The sequence below is a fragment of the Melospiza melodia genome, unplaced genomic scaffold (assembly GCF_035770615.1).
Source record: "Melospiza melodia melodia isolate bMelMel2 unplaced genomic scaffold, bMelMel2.pri scaffold_210, whole genome shotgun sequence".
Lineage (NCBI taxonomy): Eukaryota > Metazoa > Chordata > Aves > Passeriformes > Passerellidae > Melospiza > Melospiza melodia.
The window spans coordinates 86,247-109,334 of NW_026948546.1; the positions used below are offsets into that span (position 1 = coordinate 86,247).

The 23,088-nt window shown below is 61.0% G+C and overlaps 1 protein-coding gene across 1 annotated transcript in view; it reads left to right on the top strand.

Moving 5' to 3' along the window:
• Positions 1–4,355: 4,355 nt before the first annotated feature.
• The window catches only part of LOC134433589 (retinal guanylyl cyclase 1-like), a gene marked incomplete at its 5' end in the record, with an annotated part of 39,780 nt that continues 21,047 nt past the window's right edge, over positions 4,356–23,088 (top strand). Inside the window, 11 exon segments of the mRNA XM_063182405.1 lie at positions 4,356–4,977; positions 6,705–7,006; positions 8,163–8,460; positions 8,463–8,516; positions 11,880–11,964; positions 13,022–13,118; positions 14,664–14,765; positions 16,257–16,340; positions 19,071–19,151; positions 20,824–21,000; positions 22,882–23,038. Of these exon segments, the coding sequence (XP_063038475.1) occupies positions 4,356–4,977; positions 6,705–7,006; positions 8,163–8,460; positions 8,463–8,516; positions 11,880–11,964; positions 13,022–13,118; positions 14,664–14,765; positions 16,257–16,340; positions 19,071–19,151; positions 20,824–21,000; positions 22,882–23,038 (2,059 nt within the window).

Here is a 23,088-nt window from a genome sequence, read left to right on the forward strand (position 1 = left end):
GGCACCCCCCGCGGGGACAATGGAACCTTCCATGGTGGTGGCACCGGCACCCCCCGTGGGGACAATGGAACCTTCCATGGTGGTGGCACGCCCCCTCCCGCGGGGACAATGGAACCTTCCATGGTGGTGGCACCGGCACCCCCCGCGGGGACAATGGAACCTTCCATGGTGGTGGCACCGAGACCTCCCACGGGGACGTTCCCCATGGTGGTGGCATCTCCCGTGGCTTCGGATCCCATGGCGGCACCTCCCATGGCGGCATCTCCCATGGTGGCATCTCCAATGGTGGCATCTCCCAAAGGGACATTTCCTACAATGACATCTCCAATGGTGGCACTTCCCACAGTGACGTTCACCGTGGTGGTGGCATCTCCCGTGGCTTCGGATCCCATGGCGGCATCTCCCATGGTGGCATCTCCAATGGTGGCATCTCCCACGGGGACATCTCCAGCAGTGGTGGCATCTCCCAAAGGGGACATTTCCTGCAGTGGCATCTCCCATGGTGGCATCTCCCATGGTGGCACCTCCCACTGTGACGTTCCCCATGGTGGTGGCATCTCCCATGGCTTCGGATCCCATGGTGGCACCTCCCACAGTGACATCTCCAACGGTGGTGGCATCTCCAGCAGTGGTGGCATCTCAATGGTGGCATCTCCCACAGGGACTTTTCTGACGGTGGTGGTGGCATCTCCCATGGTGGCGTCTCCAACGGTGGCATCTCCCACGGGGACATTACCGATGATGGTGGTGGCATCTCCCATGGCTTCGGCTCCCATGGTGGTGGCATTTCCAACAGTGACACCTCCAATGGTGACATTTACAATGGTGGCACCTCCCATGGTGGCACCTCCCACAGGGACACTTCCCACGGTGGTGCATCTCCCGTGGCATCGCTTCCATGGGGACATCTCACAAGGTGGCGTCTCAGCAGCAGCGGTGGCATCTCCCATGGTGGCATCTCCCAAAGGGACGTTTCCAAAAGGGACATTTCCCATGGTGGTGCATCTCCAGCGGTGGCGTTTCCGATGGTGGCATCTCCCGTGGCATCGCTTCCCATGGTGGCATCTTCAACAGTGGTGGCATTTCCCACGTGGACACCACCCAAAGGGGACATCTCCAACAGTGGTGGCATCTCCAGTGGTGGCACCTCCCATGGTGGCTTTTCCCACAGGGACATTTCCGATGGTGGTGGCATCTCCAAGGGCTTCACTTCCCACAGGGACATCTCACAAAGTGGCATCTCTAGCAGTGGTGGCATCTCCAGCAGTGGTGGCATCTCCCACGGGGACATTACCGATGATGGTGGTGGCATCTCCCATGGCTTCGGCTCCCATGGTGGTGGCATTTCCTACAGTGACACCTCCAGTGGTGGCATCTCCCATGGTGGCATCTCCCACAGGGACGTTCCCCATGGTGGTGGCATCTCCCATGGCTTCGTCTCCCATGGTGGCACCTGCAACAGTGATGTCTCCAGCAATGGTGGCATCTCCCACGGGGACATCTCCAACAGTGGTGGCATCTCCCAAAGGGACATTTCCTGCAGTGACATCTCCAACAGTGGTGGCATCTCCAATGGTGACATCTCCTATTGTGGCATCTCCAATGGTGGCATCTCCCGCAGGGCCATTCCCGATGGTGGCATCTCCCATGGCATCGGTTCCCACGGGGACATCTCACAAAGTGACATCTCCAGCCATGGTGGCATCTCCAATGGCGGCATCTCCCACAAGGACACTTCCCACGGTGGTGGCATCTCCCGTGGCTTCGGCTCTCATGGTGGTGGTGGCATCTCCTCTCATGGTGGCTTCTGCCATGGTGGCATCGTCTCCCACGGTGACAATTCTGGCGGTGGTGACACCTGCCATGGTGGTGGCTCCTCTCGTGGTGGCACCTCCCAAAGTGTCACACCCCCTGGTGGCATCTCCAGTGGTGGCACCTCCGGTGGTGGCATCTCCCAGGGTGACATCAGCCACAAGGACGTTTCCCACGGTGGTGGCACCTGGCACGGCATGACCACGCATGGTGGCACCTGCCAGGGTGGTGGCATCTCCAGCGGTGGCATCTCCAATGGTGGCATCTCCAGCGGTGACATCTCCAGCGGTGACATCTCCAATGGTGACATCTCCAATGGTGGCATCTCCAATGGTGGCATCTCCAGTGGTGACATCTCCAATGGTGACATCTCCAATGGTGGCATCTCCAATGGTGACATCTCCAATGGTGACATCTCCAGTGGTGACATCTCCAATGGTGGCATCTCCAATGGTGACATCTCCCACATGGACATCTCCAATGGTGGCATCTCCAATGGTGACATCTCCAATGGTGACATCTCCAATGGTGACATCTCCCACATGGACATCTCCAATGGTGGCATCTCCAATGGTGGCATCTCCAGTGGTGACATCTCCAATGGTGACATCTCCAATGGTGGCATCTCCAATGGTGACATCTCCAATGGTGACATCTCCAGTGGTGACATCTCCAATGGTGACATCTCCAATGGTGGCATCTCCAATGGTGACATCTCCAATGGTGACATCTCCCACATGGACATCTCCAATGGTGGCATCTCCAATGGTGACATCTCCAATGGTGACATCTCCAATGGTGGCATCTCCAGTGGTGACATCTCCAATGGTGGCATCTCCAATGGTGGCATCTCCAACGGTGACATCTCCCACATGGACAGCTCCAACGGTGACATCTCCAATGGTGGCATCTCCAATGGTGACATCTCCAATGGTGGCATCTCCCACATGGACATCTCCAACAGTGACATCTGCGACGGTGACATCTGCCGCTGTGGTGTCACCTCCCACGGTGGCCTCTCCAACGGTGGCGTTGGCCACAGTGACGTTCCTCGCGGTGGTGCCACCCCCCACAATGGTGGCACCTCCTACAATGACACCTCCCACGGTGGTGGCATCTCCCGTGGCTTTGCCACCACCTCCCACGATGACATTTCCGGGGACTTTGGCATTTCCCATGACCTCGCCACCTCCCACGGTGGTGGCACCTCCCACAAGGACATCTCCCGTGGCTTTGCCACCTCCCATGGCAGCGCCACCTCCAACGATGGTGGCATCTCCCGTGGCCTTGACACCTCCCATGCCGATGCCACCTCCAACAGTGACACCTCCCCTGGCTTTGACACGTGCCGTGATGGTGGCACCTCCCATGGCTTCGACACCTCCCATGATGGTGACACCTCCAACAGCGACGCCTCCCATGATGGTGGCATCTCCCACGGCTTTGATATCTCCCATTGTGGCGCCACCTCCCGTCATGGTGGCATCTCCCACACCTTCCCCACCTCCCATCACGGCGCCATGTCCCACACCTTCACCACCTCCCGTGATGGTGGCATCTCCCACGGCTTTGACACCTCCCATTGTGGTGCCACCTCCCATGATGGTGGCATCTCCCACGGCTTCACCACCTCCCACAATGGTGACACCTCCAATGATGGTGGCATCTCCCACACCTTCCCCACCTCCCACAATGGTGACACCTCCCACCATGGTGGCATCTCCCACGGCTTTGATATCTCCCACACCTTCCCCACCTCCCATCATGGTGGCATCTCCCATCATGGTGACATCTCCAATGATGGTGGCATCTCCCACACCTTCCCCACCTCCCACAATGGTGACACCTCCCACCATGGCGCCATCTCCCATGGCTTTGACATCTCCCACACCTTCCCCACCTCCCATCATGGTGGCATCTCCCATGGCTTTGACATCTCCCACACCTTCCCCACCTCCCACAATGGTGACACCTCCCATGATGGTGGCATCTCCCATGGCTTTGACACCTCCCATCATGGTGGCATCTCCCACACCTTCCCCTGCTCCCATCATGGTGGCATCTCCCATGGCTTTGATATCTCCCATCATGGTGACACCTCCCATGATGGTGGCATCTCCCACACCTTCCCCACCTCCCATCATGGTGCCATCTCCCACGGCTTCGATATCTCCCACACCTTCCCCACCTCCCACAATGGTGACACCTCCCACCATGGCGCCATCTCCCATGGCTTCCCCACCTCCCACAATGGTGACGCCTCCCATCATGGTGGCATCTCCCACACCTTCCCCACCTCCCATCATGGTGACACCTCCCATCATGGTGGCATCTCCCATGGCTTTGATATCTCCCATCATGGTGACACCTCCCATGATGGTGGCATCTCCCACACCTTCCCCACCTCCCATGATGGTGGCATCTCCCACACCTTCCCCCGCTCCCACCATGGCGCCATCTCCCACGGCTTCGATATCTCCCACACCTTCCCCGCCTCCCGCATCTCCCCCGCCCTCCCCTCCTTCCTCCTCCACCTCCTCCTCCTCCTCCTCCTCCTCGCGGCCTGCCCCGCTCCCTGCTCGGCCGCCACCTTCAAGATCGGCGTGCTGGGCCCGTGGAGCTGCGACCCGCTGCTGTCGCGGGCCCGCCCGGAGGTGGCGGCGCGCCTGGCGGTGGCGCGGCTGAACCGGGACCCGGCGCTCACGGCCGGTCACTGGTGGGACGCCGTGCTGCTCCACGAGCCCTGCTCCGCCCCGCAGGCCGTGGCCGCGCTGCCGGGCGCCGAGCGCTACGCCGCCGCCATCGTGGGCCCGCTCAACCCGGCGGCGTGCGGCGCCGCGGGGCTGCTGGCCGCCGCCTGGAACAAGCCGCTGGTGTCGTGGGCGTGCGGCGGGACGGACGGACAGACGGACGGCGCGGCGGTCACGCTGCTGAGGCCGCTGCCCGCGCCCGCCGCCGTGCTGCACGCCGTGCTGCGGCACTTCCGCTGGGCGCACGTGGCCGTGGTGGCGGCGCCGCAGGAGCTGTGGGTGGACACGGCGCGGGAGGCGGCGGCGGAGCTGCGCGCCCGCGGGCTGCCCGTCAGCGTGCTGGCCGTGGCCGGGGAGGACGAGCGGGAGGCGGAGAGGGCGCTGAGGAGGGTGCGGAGGGCGGACGGCGTGAGGGGTGAGCGGGCGCGGGGCGGAGCGGCGGGGCGCGGGGTGGAGGTGGGGATGGAGGTGGGGATGGAGGTGGGGATGGAGGTGGGGATGGAGATGGGGATGGAGGTGGAGGTGGGGATGGAGGTGGGGATGGAGGGATGGATGGAGGTGGAGGTGGAGGTGGGGATGGAGATGGGGATGGAGGTGGAGGTGGGGATGGAGGTGGGGATGGAGGTGGGGATGGAGGTGGAGGTGGAGATGGAGGTGGAGGTGGAGGTCGGGATGGAGGTGGAGATGGATGGAGGGATGGAGGTGGAGGTGGAGGTGGAGGTGGAGATGGATGGAGGGATGGAGGTGGAGGTGGAGGTGGAGGTGGAGATGGAGGTGGAGGTGGGGATGGAGGTGGGGATGGAGGTGGGGATGGAGGTGGAGGTGGGGATGGAGGTGGGGATGGAGGTGGGGATGGAGGTGGAGGTGGAGGTGGAGGTGGGGATGGAGGTGGGGATGGAGGTGGGGATGGAGGTGGAGGGATGGAGGTGGGGATGGAGGTGGAGGTGGAGGTGGGGATGGAGGTGGGGGTGGAGGTGGGGGTGGAGGTGGAGGGATGGAGGTGGAGGTGGGGATGGAGATGGAGGTGGAGGTCGGGATGGAGGTGGAGATGGAGAGATGGAGGTGGAGGTGGGGATGGAGGTGGAGATGGATGGAGGGATGGAGGTGGAGGTGGGGATGGAGGTGGGGATGGAGGTGGGGATGGAGGTGGGGATGGAGGTGGAGGGATGGAGGTGGAGGTGGAGGTGGAGGGATGGAGGTGGAGGTGGGGATGGAGATGGAGGTGGAGGTGGGGATGGAGGTGGGGGTGGATGGAGGTGGAGATGGAGATAGAGATGAATGGATGGATGGATGGATGGATGGATGGATGGATGGATGGATGGATGGATGGATGGATGGATGGATGGATGGATGGAGATGGAGACGGATGGAGGGATGGGTGGAGATGGAGGTGGAGGGAGGGAGGTGGAGATGGAGATGGATAGACGGATGGATGGATGGATGGAGATGGAGATGGAGATGGAGATGGAGATGGAGACGGATGGAGGGATGGATGGAGATGGAATTGGAGGTGGAGGTGGAGATGGAGGTGGGGATGGAGGTGGGGATGGGGATGGGGATGGATGGAGGGATGGAGATGGAGGTGGAGATGGGGATGGAGGTGGAGATGGAGATGGGGATGGAGGTGGGGATGGAGGTGGGGATGGAGATGGGTGTAGAGATGGAGATGGATGGAGGTGGAGATGGAGATGGAGATGGAGATGGAGACAGAGATGAATGGATGGATGGATGGATGGATGGATGGATGGATGGATGGATGGATGGATGGATGGATGGATGGATGGATGGAGGTGGAGATGGAGATGGATGGATAAGGGATGAATGTATGGATGGATGGAGATGGAGTTGGATGGAGGTGGAGATGGAGATAGAGATGGAGACAGAGATGGATGGATGGATGATGGATGGATGGATGGATGGATGGATGGATGGATGGATGGATGGATGAAGGTGGAGATGGAGATGGAGATGGAGGTGGAGGTGGATGGATAAGGGATGTATGGATGGATGGAGGTGGAGATGGATGGAGGTGGAGATGGAGATGGAGACGGAGGTTGACACGGACGGACGGACGAACGGACGGCCAGACGGACAGACAGACGAACCCACCCAACCCCCACGTGTCCCCCCCCCCTGCCGCAGTGATCCTGATGTGCATGCACTCCGTGCTCCTGGGCGGCCGCGAGCAGAAGGTCCTCCTGGAGAAGGCCGAGGACCTGGGCATGACCGACGGCTCCTTCGTCTTCGTGCCGTACGACGCGCTGAGCTTCGCGCTGCCCTACCGGCGCGTGCCCTACCCCGTGCTGGCCGAGCACACCAAGCTGCGCCTGGCCTACGACGCCGTGCTCACCATCACCATCGACTCGCCCGACCGCTCCTTCCACCAGGCCCTGGACGAGGCCAAGGCCGCCTACGAGGTCCCCGCCGACCTCGACCCCGCTCAGGTGGGGCTTGGACGGCGTCTCCGGCGGGGTTTGAGGGCATCTTGAGAGGTTTGAGGGCATCTCCAGGGGGTTTGAGGGCATCTCCAGAGGGTTTGAGGGCATCTTGAAGGGTTTGGTGGCGTCTTCAGGGGGTTGAGGGGGTCTTGAGAGGTTTGAGGCATCTCCAGGGGGTTTGAGGGCATCTCCGGGGGGATTCAGGGCATCTCCACGGGGTTTGAGGGCATCTCGAAGGGGTTTGGTGGTGTCTTCAGGGGGTTTGAGGGGGTCTTGAGGGGGTTTTGAGGGCATCTCCAGGGGGTTTGAGGGAATCTCCAGAGGGTTTGAGGGCATCTCAAAGGGTTTGAGGGTGTTCTTGAGAGCAGTTGAAGGCATCTTGAGAGGTTTGAGGGCATCTCGAAGGGTTTGGGCCTATCTTGAGGGGGTTTTGAGGGCATCTCCCGAGGTTTGAGGGCGTCTCCAGGGGGTTGGGGGTATCTCCAGGGGGTTTGAGGGCATCTCCGGGGGGTTTGAGGGCATCTCCAGGGGTTTGAGGGCATCTCGAAGGGTTTGGTGGCGTCTTCAGGGGGTTTGAGGGGGTCTCGAGGGGGTTTGAGGGCATCTCCCGAGGGTTTGAGGGCGTCTCAGGGGGTTTGGGGGTATCTTGAGGGGGTTTGAGGGCGTCTCCAGAGGGTTTGAGGGAATCTCCAGAGGGTTTGGTGCGTCTTCAGGGGTTTGAGGGGGTCTTGAGGGGGTTTGAGGGCATCTCCAGAGGGTTTGAGGGCATCTCAAAGGGTTTAGAGGTGTCTTGAGAAGGTTTGGGGGCATCTCGAAGGGTTTAGGGGTATCTTGAGTGGATTTGAGGGCATCTCCAGAGGGTTTGAGGGCATCTCAAAGGGTTTGAGGGTGTTCTTGAGAGCAGTTGAAGGCATCTCGAGAGGTTTGAGGGCATCTCGAAGGGTTTGGGCCTATCTCGAGGGGGTTTGAGGGCATCTCCAGAGGGTTTGAGGGAATCTCCAGAGGGTTTGAGGGCATCTCTAGAGGGTCTGAGGACATCTCCAGAGGGTTCTGAGGGCATCTCCAGAGGGTTTCACCATCTTTGCTGACCGTGCCCAACGCGCCGTGCCCACGACCACCCCCAAAACCGCCTCACCCACCGTTCCACCACCCCTCCCACCAGGTCCACCCTCTCTTCTCCACCATCTACAACTCCATCCACTTCCTGGCCACGGCGGTGGAGGCGGCGCGGCGCGGCGGCCGCTGGGTGATGGGCACCAGCGTGGCCGAGCACGCCCGCGACTTCCAACTCCAGGGCCTGGGCCAGACCTTCACGGTGGACGGCGACGGCGCCGTGTCCGTGCCCTACGTGGTGCTGGACACGGACGGCAAGGGCCACCACCTGTGGGCGGTCTACGGGCTGGAGCCGGGCACGCGCGGCCTCAGCTACCGCAGCCACAGCCCCCACTGGCCCCACAGCTCCAGCCCGGCACCGACGCCGGCTGCTGGTTCGACTCGGCGGCCATCTGCAACGGCGGTGAGCGGTGGGGCGGGGTGGAGGTGGTGGAGGTGGTTGTGGGGTCTGCGGTGGTGGAATGAGGTTCTGGGTCGGTTGGGGTGTGGTGGCACAGGTTGTGGTTCTGCTGTGGTGGAACCGTGGTTCTGGGTCTGTTGTGGTGGCACCATGGTCATGGTGGAGATGGTGGAGGTGGTTATGGGGTCTGCGGTGGTGGGAATGAGGGTTCCGGGTCGGTTGGGGTGGTGGTGGCACCAGGGTTGTGGGTCTGCTGTGGTGGAACCATTGTTTGGGATGGAGATTGGTGGGACAGTGGTTATGGGGTCTGCGGTGGTGGGAATGAGGTTCTGGGTCGGTTGGGGTGGGTGGTGGCACCACGGTTGTGGGTCTGCTGTGGTGGAACCATGTTTGGGATGGAGATGGTGGACGTGGTTATGGGGTCTGCTGGGGTGGGGACTGAGGTTCTGGGTCGGTTGGGGTGGTGGTGGCACCAGGGTTGTGGTTCTGCTGTGGTGGAACCGTGGTTCTGGGTCTGTTGTTGGTGGCACCATGGTCATGGTGGAGATGGTGGAGGTGGTTATGGGGTCTGCGGTGGTGGGAATGAGGTTCTGGGTCGGTTGGGGTGGTGGTGGCACCACGGTTGTGGGTCTGCTGTGGTGGAACCATGTTTGGGATGGAGATGGTGGACGTGGTTATGGGGTCTGCTGGGGTGGGAATGAGGTTCTGGGTCGGTTGGGGTGGTGGTGGTGGCACCAGGGTTGTGGGTCTGCTGTGGTGGAACCGTGGTTCTGGGTCTGTTGTGGTGGCACCATGGTCATTGGTGGAGATGGTGGACGTGGTTTATGGGTCTGCGGTGGTGGGAATGAGGTTTCTGGGTCGGTTGGGGTGGTGGTGCACCACGTTGTGGTTCTGCTGTGGTGGAACCATGTTTGGGATGGAGATGGTGGACATGGTTATGGGGTCTGCGGTGGTGGGGACTGAGGTTCTGGGTCGGTTGGGGTGGTGGTGGCACCAGGGTTGTGGTTCTGCTGTGGTGGAACCGTGGTTCTGGGTCTGTTGTGGTGGCACATGGTCATGGTGGAGATGGTGGAGGTGGTTATGGGGTCTGCGGTGGTGGGAAATGAGGTTCTGGGTCAGTTGGGGTGGTGGTGGCACCACGGTTGTGGGTCTGCTGTGGTGGAACCATGTTTGGGATGGAGATGGTGGACATGGTTATGGGGTCTGCGGTGGTGGGAATGAGGTTCTGGTCGGTTGGGGTGTGGTGCACCAGGGTTGTGGTTCTGCTGTGGTGGAACCGTGGTTCTGGGTCTGTGTGTGGTGGCACCATGGTCATGGTGGAGATGTGGAGGTGGTTATGGGGTCTGCGGTGGTGGGAATGAGGTTCTGGGTCAGTTGGGTGGTGGTGGCACACGGTTGTGGGTCTGCTGTGGTGGAACCATGTTTGGGATGGAGATGAGTGGACGTGGTTATGGGGTCTGCGGTGGTGGGACTGAGGTTCTGGGTCGGTTTGGGGTGGTGGTGGCACCAGGGGTTGTGGTTCTGCTGTGTGGAACCGTGGTTCTGGGTCTGTTGTGGTGGCACCATGGTCATGGTGGAGATGGTGGAGGTGGTTATGGGGTCTGCGGTGGTGGGAATGAGGTTCTGGTCAGTTGGGGTGGTGGTGGCACCACGGTTGTGGGTCTGCTGTGGTGGAACCATGTTTGGGATGGAGATGGTGGACGTGGTTATGGGGTCTGCGGTGGTGTGGGAATGAGGTTCTGGGTCGGTGGGGGTGGTGGTGGCACCAGGGTTGTGGTTCTGCTGTGGTGGAACCGTGGTTCTGGGTCTGTTGTGGTGGCACCATGGTCATGGTGGAGATGGTGGAGGTGGTTATGGGGTCTGCGGTGGTGGGAATGAGGTTCTGGGTCAGTTGGGGTGGTGGTGGCACCACGGTTGTGTGGGTCTGCTGTGGTGGAACCATGTTTGGGATGGAGATGGTGGACATGGTTATGGGGTCTGCGGTGGTGGGACTGAGGTTCTGGATCGGTTGGGGTGGTGGTGGCACCACGGTTGTGGGTCTGCTGTGGTGGAACCATGTTTGGGATGGAGATGGTGGACGTGGTTATGGGGTCTGCTGGGGTGGGAATGAGGTTCTGGGTCGGTTGGGGTGGTGGTGGCACCACGGTTGTGGGTCTGCTGTGGGGGAACCATGGTCGTGGTGGCACCATGGTTGTGGTGGGAGTGGTGGTGGTGGTGGAGGTGGTTATGGGGTCTGCGGTGGTGGGAATGAGGTTCTGGGTCAGTTGGGGTGGTGGTGGCACCATGGTTGTGGTTCTGCTGTGGTGGCACCGTGGTCATGGTGGAGATGGTGGAGGTGGTTGTGGGGTCTGCTGGGGTGGGACTGAGGTTCTGGACCAGTTGGAGTCCTGGGGCCACCATGCTTGTGGTTCTGCTGTGGTGGCACTATGGTTCCTCCATGGTCATGGTGGCACCATGGAGCTGGAATGTCCATGATGGAGATGCTGGAGGTGGTTGTGGGGTCTGCTGGGGTGGGACTGAGGTTCTGGACCAGTTGGAGTCCTGGGGCCACCATGGTACTTGGTTTGCTGTGGTGGCACCATGGTTGTGGTCACCCCTGGTCACTCCCGTGGTCACTCCTGTGGTCACTCCCGTGGTCATTTCTGTGGTCACTCCCATGATCACTCGTGGTCACTCCCGTGGTCACTCCAGTGGTCACTCCTGTGGTCACTCATGGTCCCTCCCGTGGTCACTGATGGTCACTCATGGTCACTCCCGTGGTCACTCCCGTGGTCACTCCTGTGGTCACTGATGGTCACTCCTGTGTTCACTCCTGTGGTCACTCCCGTGGTCACTCCCGTGGTCACCCCTGGTCACTCCCATGGTCACTCCTCTGGTCACTCCTGGTCACTCCAGTGGTCCCTCCTGTGGTCATTTCTGTGGTCACTCCCATGATCACTCGTGGTCACTCCCGTGGTCACTCCAGTGGTCACTCATGGTCACTCCCGTGGTCCCTCCCGTGGTCCCTCCCGTGGTCACTCCCGTGGTCACTCGTGGTCACTCCTGTGGTCACTTGTGGTCACTCGTGGTCCCTCCCGTGGTCCCTCCCGTGGTCACTCCCATGGTCACTCGTGGTCACTCCTGTGGTCACTCGTGGTCACTCCCATGGTCACTCCTGTGGTCACTCGTGGTCACTCCTGTGGTCACTCGTGGTCACTCCTGTGGTCACTTGTGGTCACTCCCATGGTCACTCCTGTGGTCACTCGTGGTCACTGGTGGTCACTCCCATGGTCACTCGTGGTCACTGGTGGTCACTCCCGTGGTCACTGGTGGTCACTCCCGTGGTCACTCCCATGGTCACTCGTGGTCACCCCGCTCTCCCCTCAGGGTTGGACGCCGGCTTCGTTTTCTTCCTCTTCCTCCTCATCGCCGCCCTGGGCGCGGCCGGCGCCGCCCTGGCCTGTCACATCCGGTGGGTGACACCGTGGTGGCACCGCGGTGGCCTTGGTGTCCCCCTGGTGTCCCCCTGGTGTCCCCTTGGTGCCCTTGGTGTCCCCCTGGTGTCCCCAAGGTCTCCCCAGTGTCCCCAAATGTCCCCAAGGTTCTTGATCACCCCAACGTCCCCATTGGTGTCCCTGTGTTCCCACTGTCCCCAATGTCCCCAATGTCCCCTCAGTGTCCCCAATGTCCCCCCAATGTCCCTGATGTCCCCACTGCTGTCCCCATTGTCCCCATGGCTGTCCCCATTGTCCCCACTGTCCCCAGTGTCCCCACTGATGTCCCCAGTGTCCCCACTGTCCCCATTGTCCCCACTGTCCCCATTGTCCCCACTGATGTCCCCACTGCTGTCCCCATTGTCCCCATGGCTGTCCCCACTGTCCCCACTGCTGTCCCCACTGCTGTCCCCACTGATGTCCCCACTGTCCCCACTGCTGTCCCCACTGTCCCCATTGCTGTCCCCACTGTCCCCAGTGTCCCCACTGCTGTCCCCACTGTCCCCACTGATGTCCCCAGTGTCCCCAGTGTCCCCACTGTCCCCACTGTCCCCACTGTCCCCAGTGTCCCTGTGTCCCCCCAATGTCCCCAGTGTCCCCACTGTCCCCACTGTCCCCACTGCTGTCCCCACTGTCCCCACTGCTGTCCCCACTGTCCCCAGTGTCCCCACTGATGTCCCCATTGCTGTCCCCACTGCTGTCCCCAGTGTCCCCACTGTCCCCATTGCTGTCCCCACTGCTGTCCCCACTGTCCCCATTGCTGTCCCCACTGCTGTCCCCACTGTCCCCATTGTCCCCACTGATGTCCCCACTGTCCCCAGTGTCCCCACTGATGTGCCCACTGTCCCCAGTGTCCCCACTGCTGTCCCCATTGCTGTCCCCACTGCTGTCCCCAGTGTCCCCACTGATGTCCCCACTGTCCCCAGTGTCCCCACTGATGTCCCCACTGTCCCCAGTGTCCCCACTGCTGTCCCCACTGCTGTCCCCATTGCTGTCCCCAGTGTCCCCACTGATGTCCCCACTGTCCCCTGGCAGGCGCCGCATTCTCCAGGCCCAGCTCATGAAGGGCCCCAACAAAATCATCCTGACCATGGAGGACCTGACCTTCATCAACACGCAGAGCAGCAAACAGGTGACACCCACGGCGGGGACACCGGGGACACCGCGGGGACACCGGGGACACCGCGGGGACACCGGGGGCACTGGGGGACATTGAGAGGATTGGGGACACCGGGGACACCGCGGGGACACCGGGGACACCGCGGGGACACCGGGGACACCGAGGGGACATTGAGAGGACTGGGGACACTGGGGACATTGGGGACATTGGGGACATTGGGGACATTGGGGACACTGGGGGGACTGGGGACATTGGGGGACATTGAGAGGATTGGCGACATTGGGGACACTGGGGGGGTATTGGGGACATTGGGGGACATTGGGGACTTTGGGGGACATTGGGGACATTGGGGACATTGGGGGGACTGGGGACATTGGGGACATTGGGGGACATTGAGAGGATTAGGGACACTGGGGGACATTGGGGACATTGGGGGGATTGGGGGACATTGGGGGGACTGGGGATATTGGGGACATTGGGGGGACTGGGGACAGTGGGGGACATTGAGAGGATTGGGGACACTGGGGGACATTGGGGACATTGGGGGATTGGGGACATTGGGGACATTGGGGACATTAATGGGGACGGCCAGGGGATATTGAGGACATTGGGGACACTGGGGGACATTGGGGGATTGGGGACACTGGGGGACATTGGGGGATTGGGGACATTGGGGGACATTGGGGGACATTGGGGGATTTGGGGACATTGGGGACATTGATGGGGACGGCCAGGGGACATTGAAGACATTGGGGACACTGGAGGCAATGGGGACATTGAGGGACATTGAGGGACATTGAGAGGATTGGGGACATTTGGGGAGATTGGGGACAGTGGGGACATTGGGGGACATTGGAGACACCTTGGGGACATTGAGGGACATTGAGGGTTTGGGGACATTGGGGGGATGAGGACACTGGGGGCGATGGGGCCGTTAATGGGGACATTGGGGACATTGGGGACATTGGGGGGACATTGGGGACATTGGGGACATTAAAGGGGACACCTTGGGGACGTTGAGAGGATTGGGGACGTTTGGGGACATTGAGGGACACTGAGGGGACATTGGGGACAGCACTGGGGACATTGTAGGGGTTGGAGGTTTGGGGACATTGGGGGCAGCAATGGGGACATTCATGGGGACATTCATGGGGACATCAGTGGGGACATCAGTGGGGGATTGGTGACATTGGGGACACTGGGGAGGACACTGGGGACATTGAGAGGATTGGGGACATCGAGGGACATTGGCGTCATTGGGGGGACAGCCAGGGGACAGTGGACAGTGAGGGGACACTGGGGGGACATTTGGGGACACCGGGGGGACATTTGGGGACACTGGGGGGACATTTGGGGACACTGGGGGGACATTGTTGGGGGGGGGGGACGTTGGGGTGATGAAGAACCTCGGGGACATTTGGGGGCACTGGGGAGGCCTTGGGGACATTGAGGACGGTGAGGGGACATTGGGGGGCAACGGGGACACTGGTGTGACCCCGATGACCCCGGTGTGACCCCGGTGTGACCCCGGTGTGACCCCCGTGACCCCCCCCGCAGGTGGACAGCAGCCAGGCCAGCCTGGCCGGCCAGAGCGGGGGCGGGGACACCAAGAGCGGCGCCGCCCCCGGCCCCGACACCTCCAACGTGGCCGTGGCCGAGGTGAGGCCCCGCCCCCGGCCCCGCCCCCTTCGCCAGGCCCCGCCCCCTCCCGACCCTCCCCCCCCTTTCCTGCTCCTCCCCCTCCCCCCCCTCTCCCCACCCACGGGGGCGACAAGGCGAGGGGACAGCGGCTCCGCCCCCCGGGCAGTGATTGACAGCTGGTGGCCACACCCAGGAGATGATTGACAGGTGGTAACTGCGGCCAGGGTGATGATTGACAGCTGATCCCAGCTTCAGGGTGATGAGTGACAGCGGATCTCAATCACCTGGGCAATGATTGACAGCTGATCCATGCACCTAGGCAATGATTGACAGATGATAATCAGATCCCAGCTCCTGGGGATGATTGACAGATGATAATCACAGCCAGAGCGATGATTGACAGCTGATCCATGCCCCTAGGAATTGATTGACAGCTGATTCCTGCCCCACTGGGCAATGATTGACAGCTGACCCAGCCCCATAGCAATGATTGACAGCCGGCCCCACCCCTGGGCAGTGATTGGCAGCTGGCCCCGCCCCCGGGCAGTGATTGACAGCTGATACCCATACTATAGCAGTGCTTGGCAGCTGGCCCCGCCCCATAGCAATGATTGACAGGTGGCCCCGCCCTATAGCAATGATTGACAGCTGATACCCACACTATAGCAATGATTGGCAGCTGGGCCCGCCCCCGGGCAGTGATTGGCAGCTGGCCCCGCCCCCAGGCAGTGATTGACAGCTGATACCCATACTATAGCAGTGATTGACAGCTGGCCCCGCCCCCGGGCAGTGATTGGCAGCTGATACCCACACTATAGCAGTGATTGACAGCTGGCCCCGCCCCATAGCAATGATTGACAGTTGACGCAGCCCTGTGGCAGTGATTGGCAGCTGGCCCCGCCCCCGGGCAGTGATTGACAGCCGGCCCCGCCCCCAGGCAGTGATTGACAGCTGATACCCATACTATAGCAGTGATTGACAGCTGGCCCTGCCCCCGGGCAGTGATTGTCAGCTTGCCCCGCCCCATAGCAATGATTGACAGCCAGCCCCGCCCCATACCAATAATTGGCAGTTGGCCCCGCCCCCGGGCAGTGATTGACAGCCGGCCCCGCCCCCAGGCAGTGATTGACAGCTGATACCCATACTATAGCAGTGATTGACAGCTGGCCCTGCCCCCGGGCAGTGATTGTCAGCTTGCCCCGCCCCATAGCAATGATTGACAGCCAGCCCCGCCCCATACCAATAATTGGCAGTTGGCCCCGCCCCCGGGCAGTGATTGACAGCCGGCCCCGCCCCCGGGCAGTGATTGGCAGCTGATACCCACACTATAGCAATGATTGGCAGCTGGCCCCGCCCCCGGGCAGTGATTGACAGCTGATACCCATACTATAGCAGTGATTGACAGCCGGCCCCGCCCCCGGGCAGTGATTGGCAGCTGATACCCATACTATAGCAGTGATTGGCAGCTGGCCCCGCCCCCGGGCAGTGATTGACAGCTGTTTCCCGCAGGATAACGCAGCAGCGAAGGGCAGCAGCAACCTCCCCCTGCTGCTGCTGCTCTTTAACCAGCAGGGCCTTGTCGCCTCCGTGCAGGTAAGCGCCAAAAGGCCCCGAATTCACCCCAAAATCACCCCAAAAGTGACCCCAACTTCACCCCGAACCCACCCAGGCATCCCTAAACCGACCCTGGTACCCCAAAACCCTCCAAACTCACCCCAAAACCCCCCAAAATCACCCCAAAAATCACCCCAAAGTCATCCCGAACCCACCCAGGCATCCCAAAACCGACCCTGCCACCCCAAAACCCCCCAAATTCACCCCAAAACCGACCCCAACTTCACCCTGAACCCACCCAGGCATCCCTAAACCAACCCTGCCACCCCAAAATCCCCCCAAATTCACCCCAAAAATCACCCAAACTCACCCCAAAACCCCCCAAATTCACCCCAAAAATCACCCAAACTCACCCCAAAACCGACCCCAACGTCACCCCGAACCCACCCAGGCATCCCAACACCGACCCTGCTACACCTAAACCCTCCAAACTCACCCCAAAACCCCCCAAATTCACCCCAAAACCCCCCGAATTCACCCCAAAAATCACCCCAAAGTCATCCCGAACCCACCCAGGCATCCCAAAACCGACCCGGGTACCCCGAAACCCCCCAAATTCACCCCAAAACCCCCCAAACTCACCCCAAAACCCCCAAATTCACCCCAAAACCAACCCCAACTTCACCCCAAACCCACCCAGGCATCCCTAAACCGACCCTGCTACACCTAAACCCTCCAAATTCACCCCAAAACCCCCCAAATTCACCCCAAAACCACCCAGGCATTCCTAAACCGACCCTGCCACCCCAAAATCCCCCGAATTCACCCCAAAACCCCCCAAATTCACCCCAAAACGGCCCCGATTTACCCCAAACCTGCCCCGATTTACCCCAAATCTCCCCAGTACCCCAAAACTTCCCCAATTTACCCCAAACCCCAAAATGGCCACGATTTACCCCAAATCCCCCCAAATCCCCAAAGCAGCCCCGATTCACCCCAACTTGCCCCAATTTACCCCAAAACAGCCCCCATTTACCCCAAATCCCCCCCAAAACCCCAAACCCGCCCCAAATCCCCCCAAAACCCCAAAACGGCCCCGATTTACCCCAAAGTTGCCCCAATTCACCCCAAAGCCCCAAACCGGCCCCGATTCACCCCAAACCGGCCCCGATTCACCCCAAACCGGCCCCGATTCACCCCAAACCTGCCCCGATTCACCCCAAATCCCCCCCAAACCCCAAACCGGCCCCGATTCACCCCAAAACCCCAAACCCGCCCCAATTTACCCCAAACCCCAAAACAGCCCCGATTCACCCCAAAGTTGCCCCGATGTACCCCAAACCCCAAAACGGCCCCGATTTACCCCAAATTCCCCCAAACCCCAAACCGACCCCGATTTACCCCAAACCGGCCCCGATTGACCCCAAATCCCCCCAAACCACAAACCGGCCCCGATTGACCCCAAACCGGCCCCGATTGACCCCAAATCCCCCCAAAACCCCAAACCCCAAAGTCGCCCTGATTTACCCCAAATCCCCCCAAACCCCAAACCAGCCCCAATTTACCCCAAACCCCCAAACCGGCCCCGATTTACCCCAAATCCCCCCAAACTTGACCCAAACCCCCAAAACGGCCCCGATTCACCCCAAACCGGCCCCGATTCACCCCAAACCCCAAACTTGCCCCGATTCACCCCAAAATGGCCCCGATTTACCCCAAATCCCCCCAAAACCCCAAACCGGCCCCGATTGACCCCAAACCCCAAACCTGCCCCGATTCACCCCAAACCGGCCCCGATTTACCCCAAATCCCCCCAAAACCCCAAAGCAGCCCCGATTCACCCCAACTTGCCCCAATTTACCCCAAAACAGCCCCCATTTACTCCAAATCCCCCCCAAAACCCCAAACCCGCCCCAAATCCCCCCAAAACCCCAAAACGGCCCCGATTTACCCCAAAGTTGCCCCAATTCACCCCATAGCCCCAAACCGGCCCCGATTCACCCCAAACCGGCCCCGATTGACCCCAAACCGGCCCCGATTTACCCCAAATCCCCCCAATTTACCCCAAACCCCAAACCAGCCCCGACTGACCCCAAACCGGCCCCGATTCACCCCAAACCTGCCCCAATTCACCCCAAATCCCCCCCAAACCCCAAACCGGCCCCGATTTACCCCAAACCGGCCCCGATTCACCCCAAACCCCAAACCTGCCCTGATTTACCCCAAATCCCCCCAAACCCCAAACCGGCCCCGATTGACCCCAAACCGGCCCCGATTCATCCCAAACCCCAAACCGGCCCCGATTCACCCCAAAATGGCCCCGATTTACCCCAAATCCCCCCAATTTACCCCCAAAACCCCAAACCGGCCCCGATTGACCCCAAACCGGCCCCGACTGACCCCAAACCCCAAACCTGCCCCAATTCACCCCAAATCCCCCCCAAAACCCCAAACCGGCCCCGATTCACCCCAAACCGGCCCCGACTGACCCCAAACCCCAAACCAGCCCCGATTCACCCCAAACTGGCCCCGATTTACCCCAAACCGGCCCCGATTGACCCCAAACCGGCCCCGACTGACCCCAAACCGGCCCTGATTTACCCCAAATCCCCCCAAACCCCAAACCAGCCCCGATTCACCCCAAAATGGCCCCGATTCACCCCAAATCCCCCCCAAACCCCAAAGCGGCCCCGATTGACCCCAAATCCCCCCAAAACCCCAAACCGGCCCCGATTGACCCCAAACCGGCCGCGGGCCCCTCCCCCGCAGGGCGACTGGGTGTGGCTGAAGAAGTTCCCGGGTGACCAACACACGGAGGTGAAACCGGCCACCAAGCTGACCTTCTGCAAGGTGGGGACACCCGGGGGACATGGGGACACCTGGGGGCCATGGGGACATCGTTGGGTCAAGGTTGGGCCATGGGGACATCGTTGGGTCATCGTGGAGAACATTGGGCCATCGTGGAGAACATTGGGTCATCATGGAGAACATCGGGCCATGGGGACACCTGGGGGACAGGGGGACATCTGGGGGTCAAGGTTGGGCCATGGGGACATCGTTGGGTCATTGTGGAGAACATTGGGCCATCATGGAGAACATTGGGTCATCGTGGAGAACATCAGGCCATGGGGACATCCGGGGGACATGGGGACACTGAGGAGTCATCATGGAGAACATTGGGCCATCATGGAGAACATCCAGGGGTCATGTGGACATCGTTGGGTCATCGTGGAGAACATCGGGCCATGGGGACACCAGGGGACACGGGGACACTGAGGGGTCATCATGGGGAACATTGGGCCATCATGGAGAACATCCAGGGGTCATGTGGACATCGTTGGGTCATCGTGGAGAACATCGGGCCATGGGGACACCAGGGGCCATGGGGACATCCAGGGGTCATCGTGGAGAAAATGGGCCATCATGGAGAACATGTCCTGGTGTCCCCATCTCCTGTCCTGGTGTTTCCTCATGGTGTCCCCATCTCCTCCCTGGTGTTCCCTCCTGGTCTCCCCTGGTGGTCCTGGTGTCCCCTCCTGGTGTCCCCATCTCCTCTCCTGGTGTCCCCTCCTGGTGTCCCCATCTCCTTTCCTGGTGTCCCCATCTCCTCTCCTGGTGTCCCCATCCCATCCTGGTGTCCCCTGGTGTCCCCTCCCGGTGTCCCCATCTCCTCTCCTGGTGTCCCCATCTCCTCCCTGGTGTCCCCATCTCCTGTCCTGGTGGTCCTGGTGTCCCCTGGTGTCCCCTCCCGGTGTCCCCATCCCATCCTGGTGTCCCCATCTCCTCTCCTGGTGTCCCCATCTCCTGTCCTGGTGGTCCTGGTGTCCCCTGGTGTCCCCTCCCGGTGTCCCCATCCCATCCTGGTGTCCCCATCTCCTCCCTGGTGTCCCCATCTCCTCCCTGGTGTCCCCATCCTGGTGTCCCCATCCCATCCTGGTGTCCCCCGGTGTCCCCTCCCTGGTGTCCCCATCTCCTGTCCTGGTGTCCCCATCCCATCCTGGTGTCCCCATCTCCTCTCCTGGTGGTCCTGGTGTCCCCTCCCGGTGTCCCCTCATGGTGTCCCCATCTCCTCCCTGGTGTCCCCTGGTGGTCCCGGTGTCCCCATCTCCTCTCCTGGTGTCCCCATCCCATCCTGGTGTCCCCATCTCCTGTCCTGGTGGTCCTGGTGGTCCTGGTGTCCCCTCATGGTGTCCTCTCCTGGTGTCCCCATCTCCTCCCTGGTGTCCCCATCCCATCCTGGTGTCCCCATCTCCTCCCTGGTGTCCCCATCTCCTCTCCTGGTGGTCCTGGTGTCCCCTCCTGGTGTCCCCATCTCCTCTCCTGGTGTCCCCATCCCATCCTGGTGTCCCCTGGTGTACCCATCTCCTCCCTGATGTCCCCTCATGGTGTCCCCTCATGTTCTGGTGTCCCCTCATGGTGTCCCTTGGTGTCCTCTCATGGTGTCCCCATCTCCTCCCTGGTGTCCCCATCTCCTCTCCTGGTGGTCCTGGTGGTCCCGGTGTCCCCCCCGTGCCCCCGGCAGCTGCGGGACCTGCGGCACGAGAACGTGAACCTGTTCCTGGGCTTCTTCCACGACTGCGGCATCTTCGCCATCGTGTCGGAGCACTGCTCGCGCGGCAGCCTGGAGGACCTGCTGCGCAACGAGGACATGAAGCTCGACTGGATGTTCAAGTCCTCGCTGCTCATCGACCTCATCAAGGTCCGCTGCTCGCGGGGGTGCTCCTGGAGGTGGCCACGGGGTGGTCGTGGTGGTCTGGTGGCCACAGGGTGGTCCTGGAGGTGGTGGTGGCCATGGGAGTGGTCATGGAGGTGGCCATGGGGTGGCCTTGGTCATGATGACCATGTCTGGTGGCCATGGAAGTGGTCATGGAGGTGGCCATGGGGTGGCCATGGTGGTCTGGTGGCCATGGAAGTGGTCATGGAGGTGGCCATGGGGTGGTCATGGTGGTGGTGGTGGCCATTGGGGTGGTCATGGAGATGGTGGTGGCCATTGGGGTGGTCATGGTGGTGTGGTGGCCATGGAAGTGGTCATGGAGGTGGCCATGGGGTGGTGGTGGTGGTGGCCATGGGGTGGCCATGGTGGTGTGGTGGCCATGGAAGTGGTCATGGAGGTGGCCATTGGGGTGGTGGTGGAGGTGGCCATGAGGTGGTCATGGTGGTCTGGTGGCCACAGGGTGGTCCCGGAGGTGGTGGTGGCCATGGAAGTGGTCATGGTGGTCTGGTGGCCATGGAAGTGGTCATGGAGGTGGCCATGAGGTGGTCCCGGGCATCCTGTGGCCACAGGGTGGTCCTGGAGGTGGTGGTGGCCATTGGGGTGGTCGTGGTGGTCTGGTGGCCACAGGGTGGTCCTGGAGGTGGTGGTGGCCATTGGGGTGGTCATGGTGGTCAGGTGGCCATGGAAGTGGTCATGGAGGTGGCCATGGGGTGGCCATGGTGGTCTGGTGGCCATGGAAGTGGTCATGGAGGTGGCCATGGGGTGGCCATGGTGGTCAGGTGGCCGTGGTGGTTACCATGGCTGTGGTCATGGAGGTGGCCATTGGGGTGGTGCTGGCCACGGAATGGCCTCAGTGGTCATGGGCGTGGTCATGGGCGTGGTCATGGGCTACAACGTTGTAGGCCATGGTGGTGATCGTTGACCATGGCCATGCTGACCACACCATTGACATTGACCATGCCATTGTTGACCACACCATTGATGTTGACCATGTCCACGCTGACCATGACCACGTTGACCATGCCATTGATGTTGACCACGGCCACGTTGACCATGGCCACGTTGACCATGCCATTGATGTTGACCACGGCCACGTTGACCACACCATTGACGTTGACCATGCCATTGTTGACCACGACGTTAATTGTTGACCATGTCCATGTTGACCATGCCATTGATGGCTAACCACGCCATTGATGTTGACCATGGCCATGTTGACCACGTTGACCCCACCATTGACGTTGAGCATGGCCATGTTGACCACACCATTGACATTGACCATGGCCATGTTGACCACACCATTGACCATGACCATGCCATTGACATTGACCATGGCCATGTTGACCATACCATTGATGGTTGACCACACCATTGATGGTTGACCATGCCCATGTTGACCTCGCCATTGATGTTGACCATGGCCATGTTGACCATACCATTGACGTTGACCATGGCCTTGTTGACCACACCATTGACCATGACCATGCCATTGACATTGACCATGGCCATGTTGACCATGCCATTGATGCTTGACCACACCATTGACATTGACCATGGCCATGTTGACCATACCATTGACGTTGACCATGGCCATGTTGACCACACCATTGACGTTGACCATGGCCTTGTTGACCACACCATTGACCATGACCATGCCATTGACATTGACCATGGCCATGTTGACCATGCCATTGATGCTTGACCACACCATTGACATTGACCATGGCCGTGTTGACCATACCATTGACGTTGACCATGACCATGATGACCACGCCATTGATGGTTGACCATACCATTGACGTTGACCGTGACCATGTTGACCGTGGCCATGTTGGCCATGTTGACCCCGCCCTCGTTGACCGGCAGGGCGTGCGCTATCTCCACCACCGGGACGTGGTGCACGGGCGCCTCAAGTCGCGGAACTGCGTCGTCGACGGGCGCTTCGTGCTCAAGGTCACCGACCACGGCTACAACCAATTGCTGGAGGCGCAGCGCGTGCCGGCCCCGCCCCCGCAGCCCCACGGTGAGGGCGGGGCCCGATGGGCGTGGCTTTGTGGGCGGGGCTTCATGGGC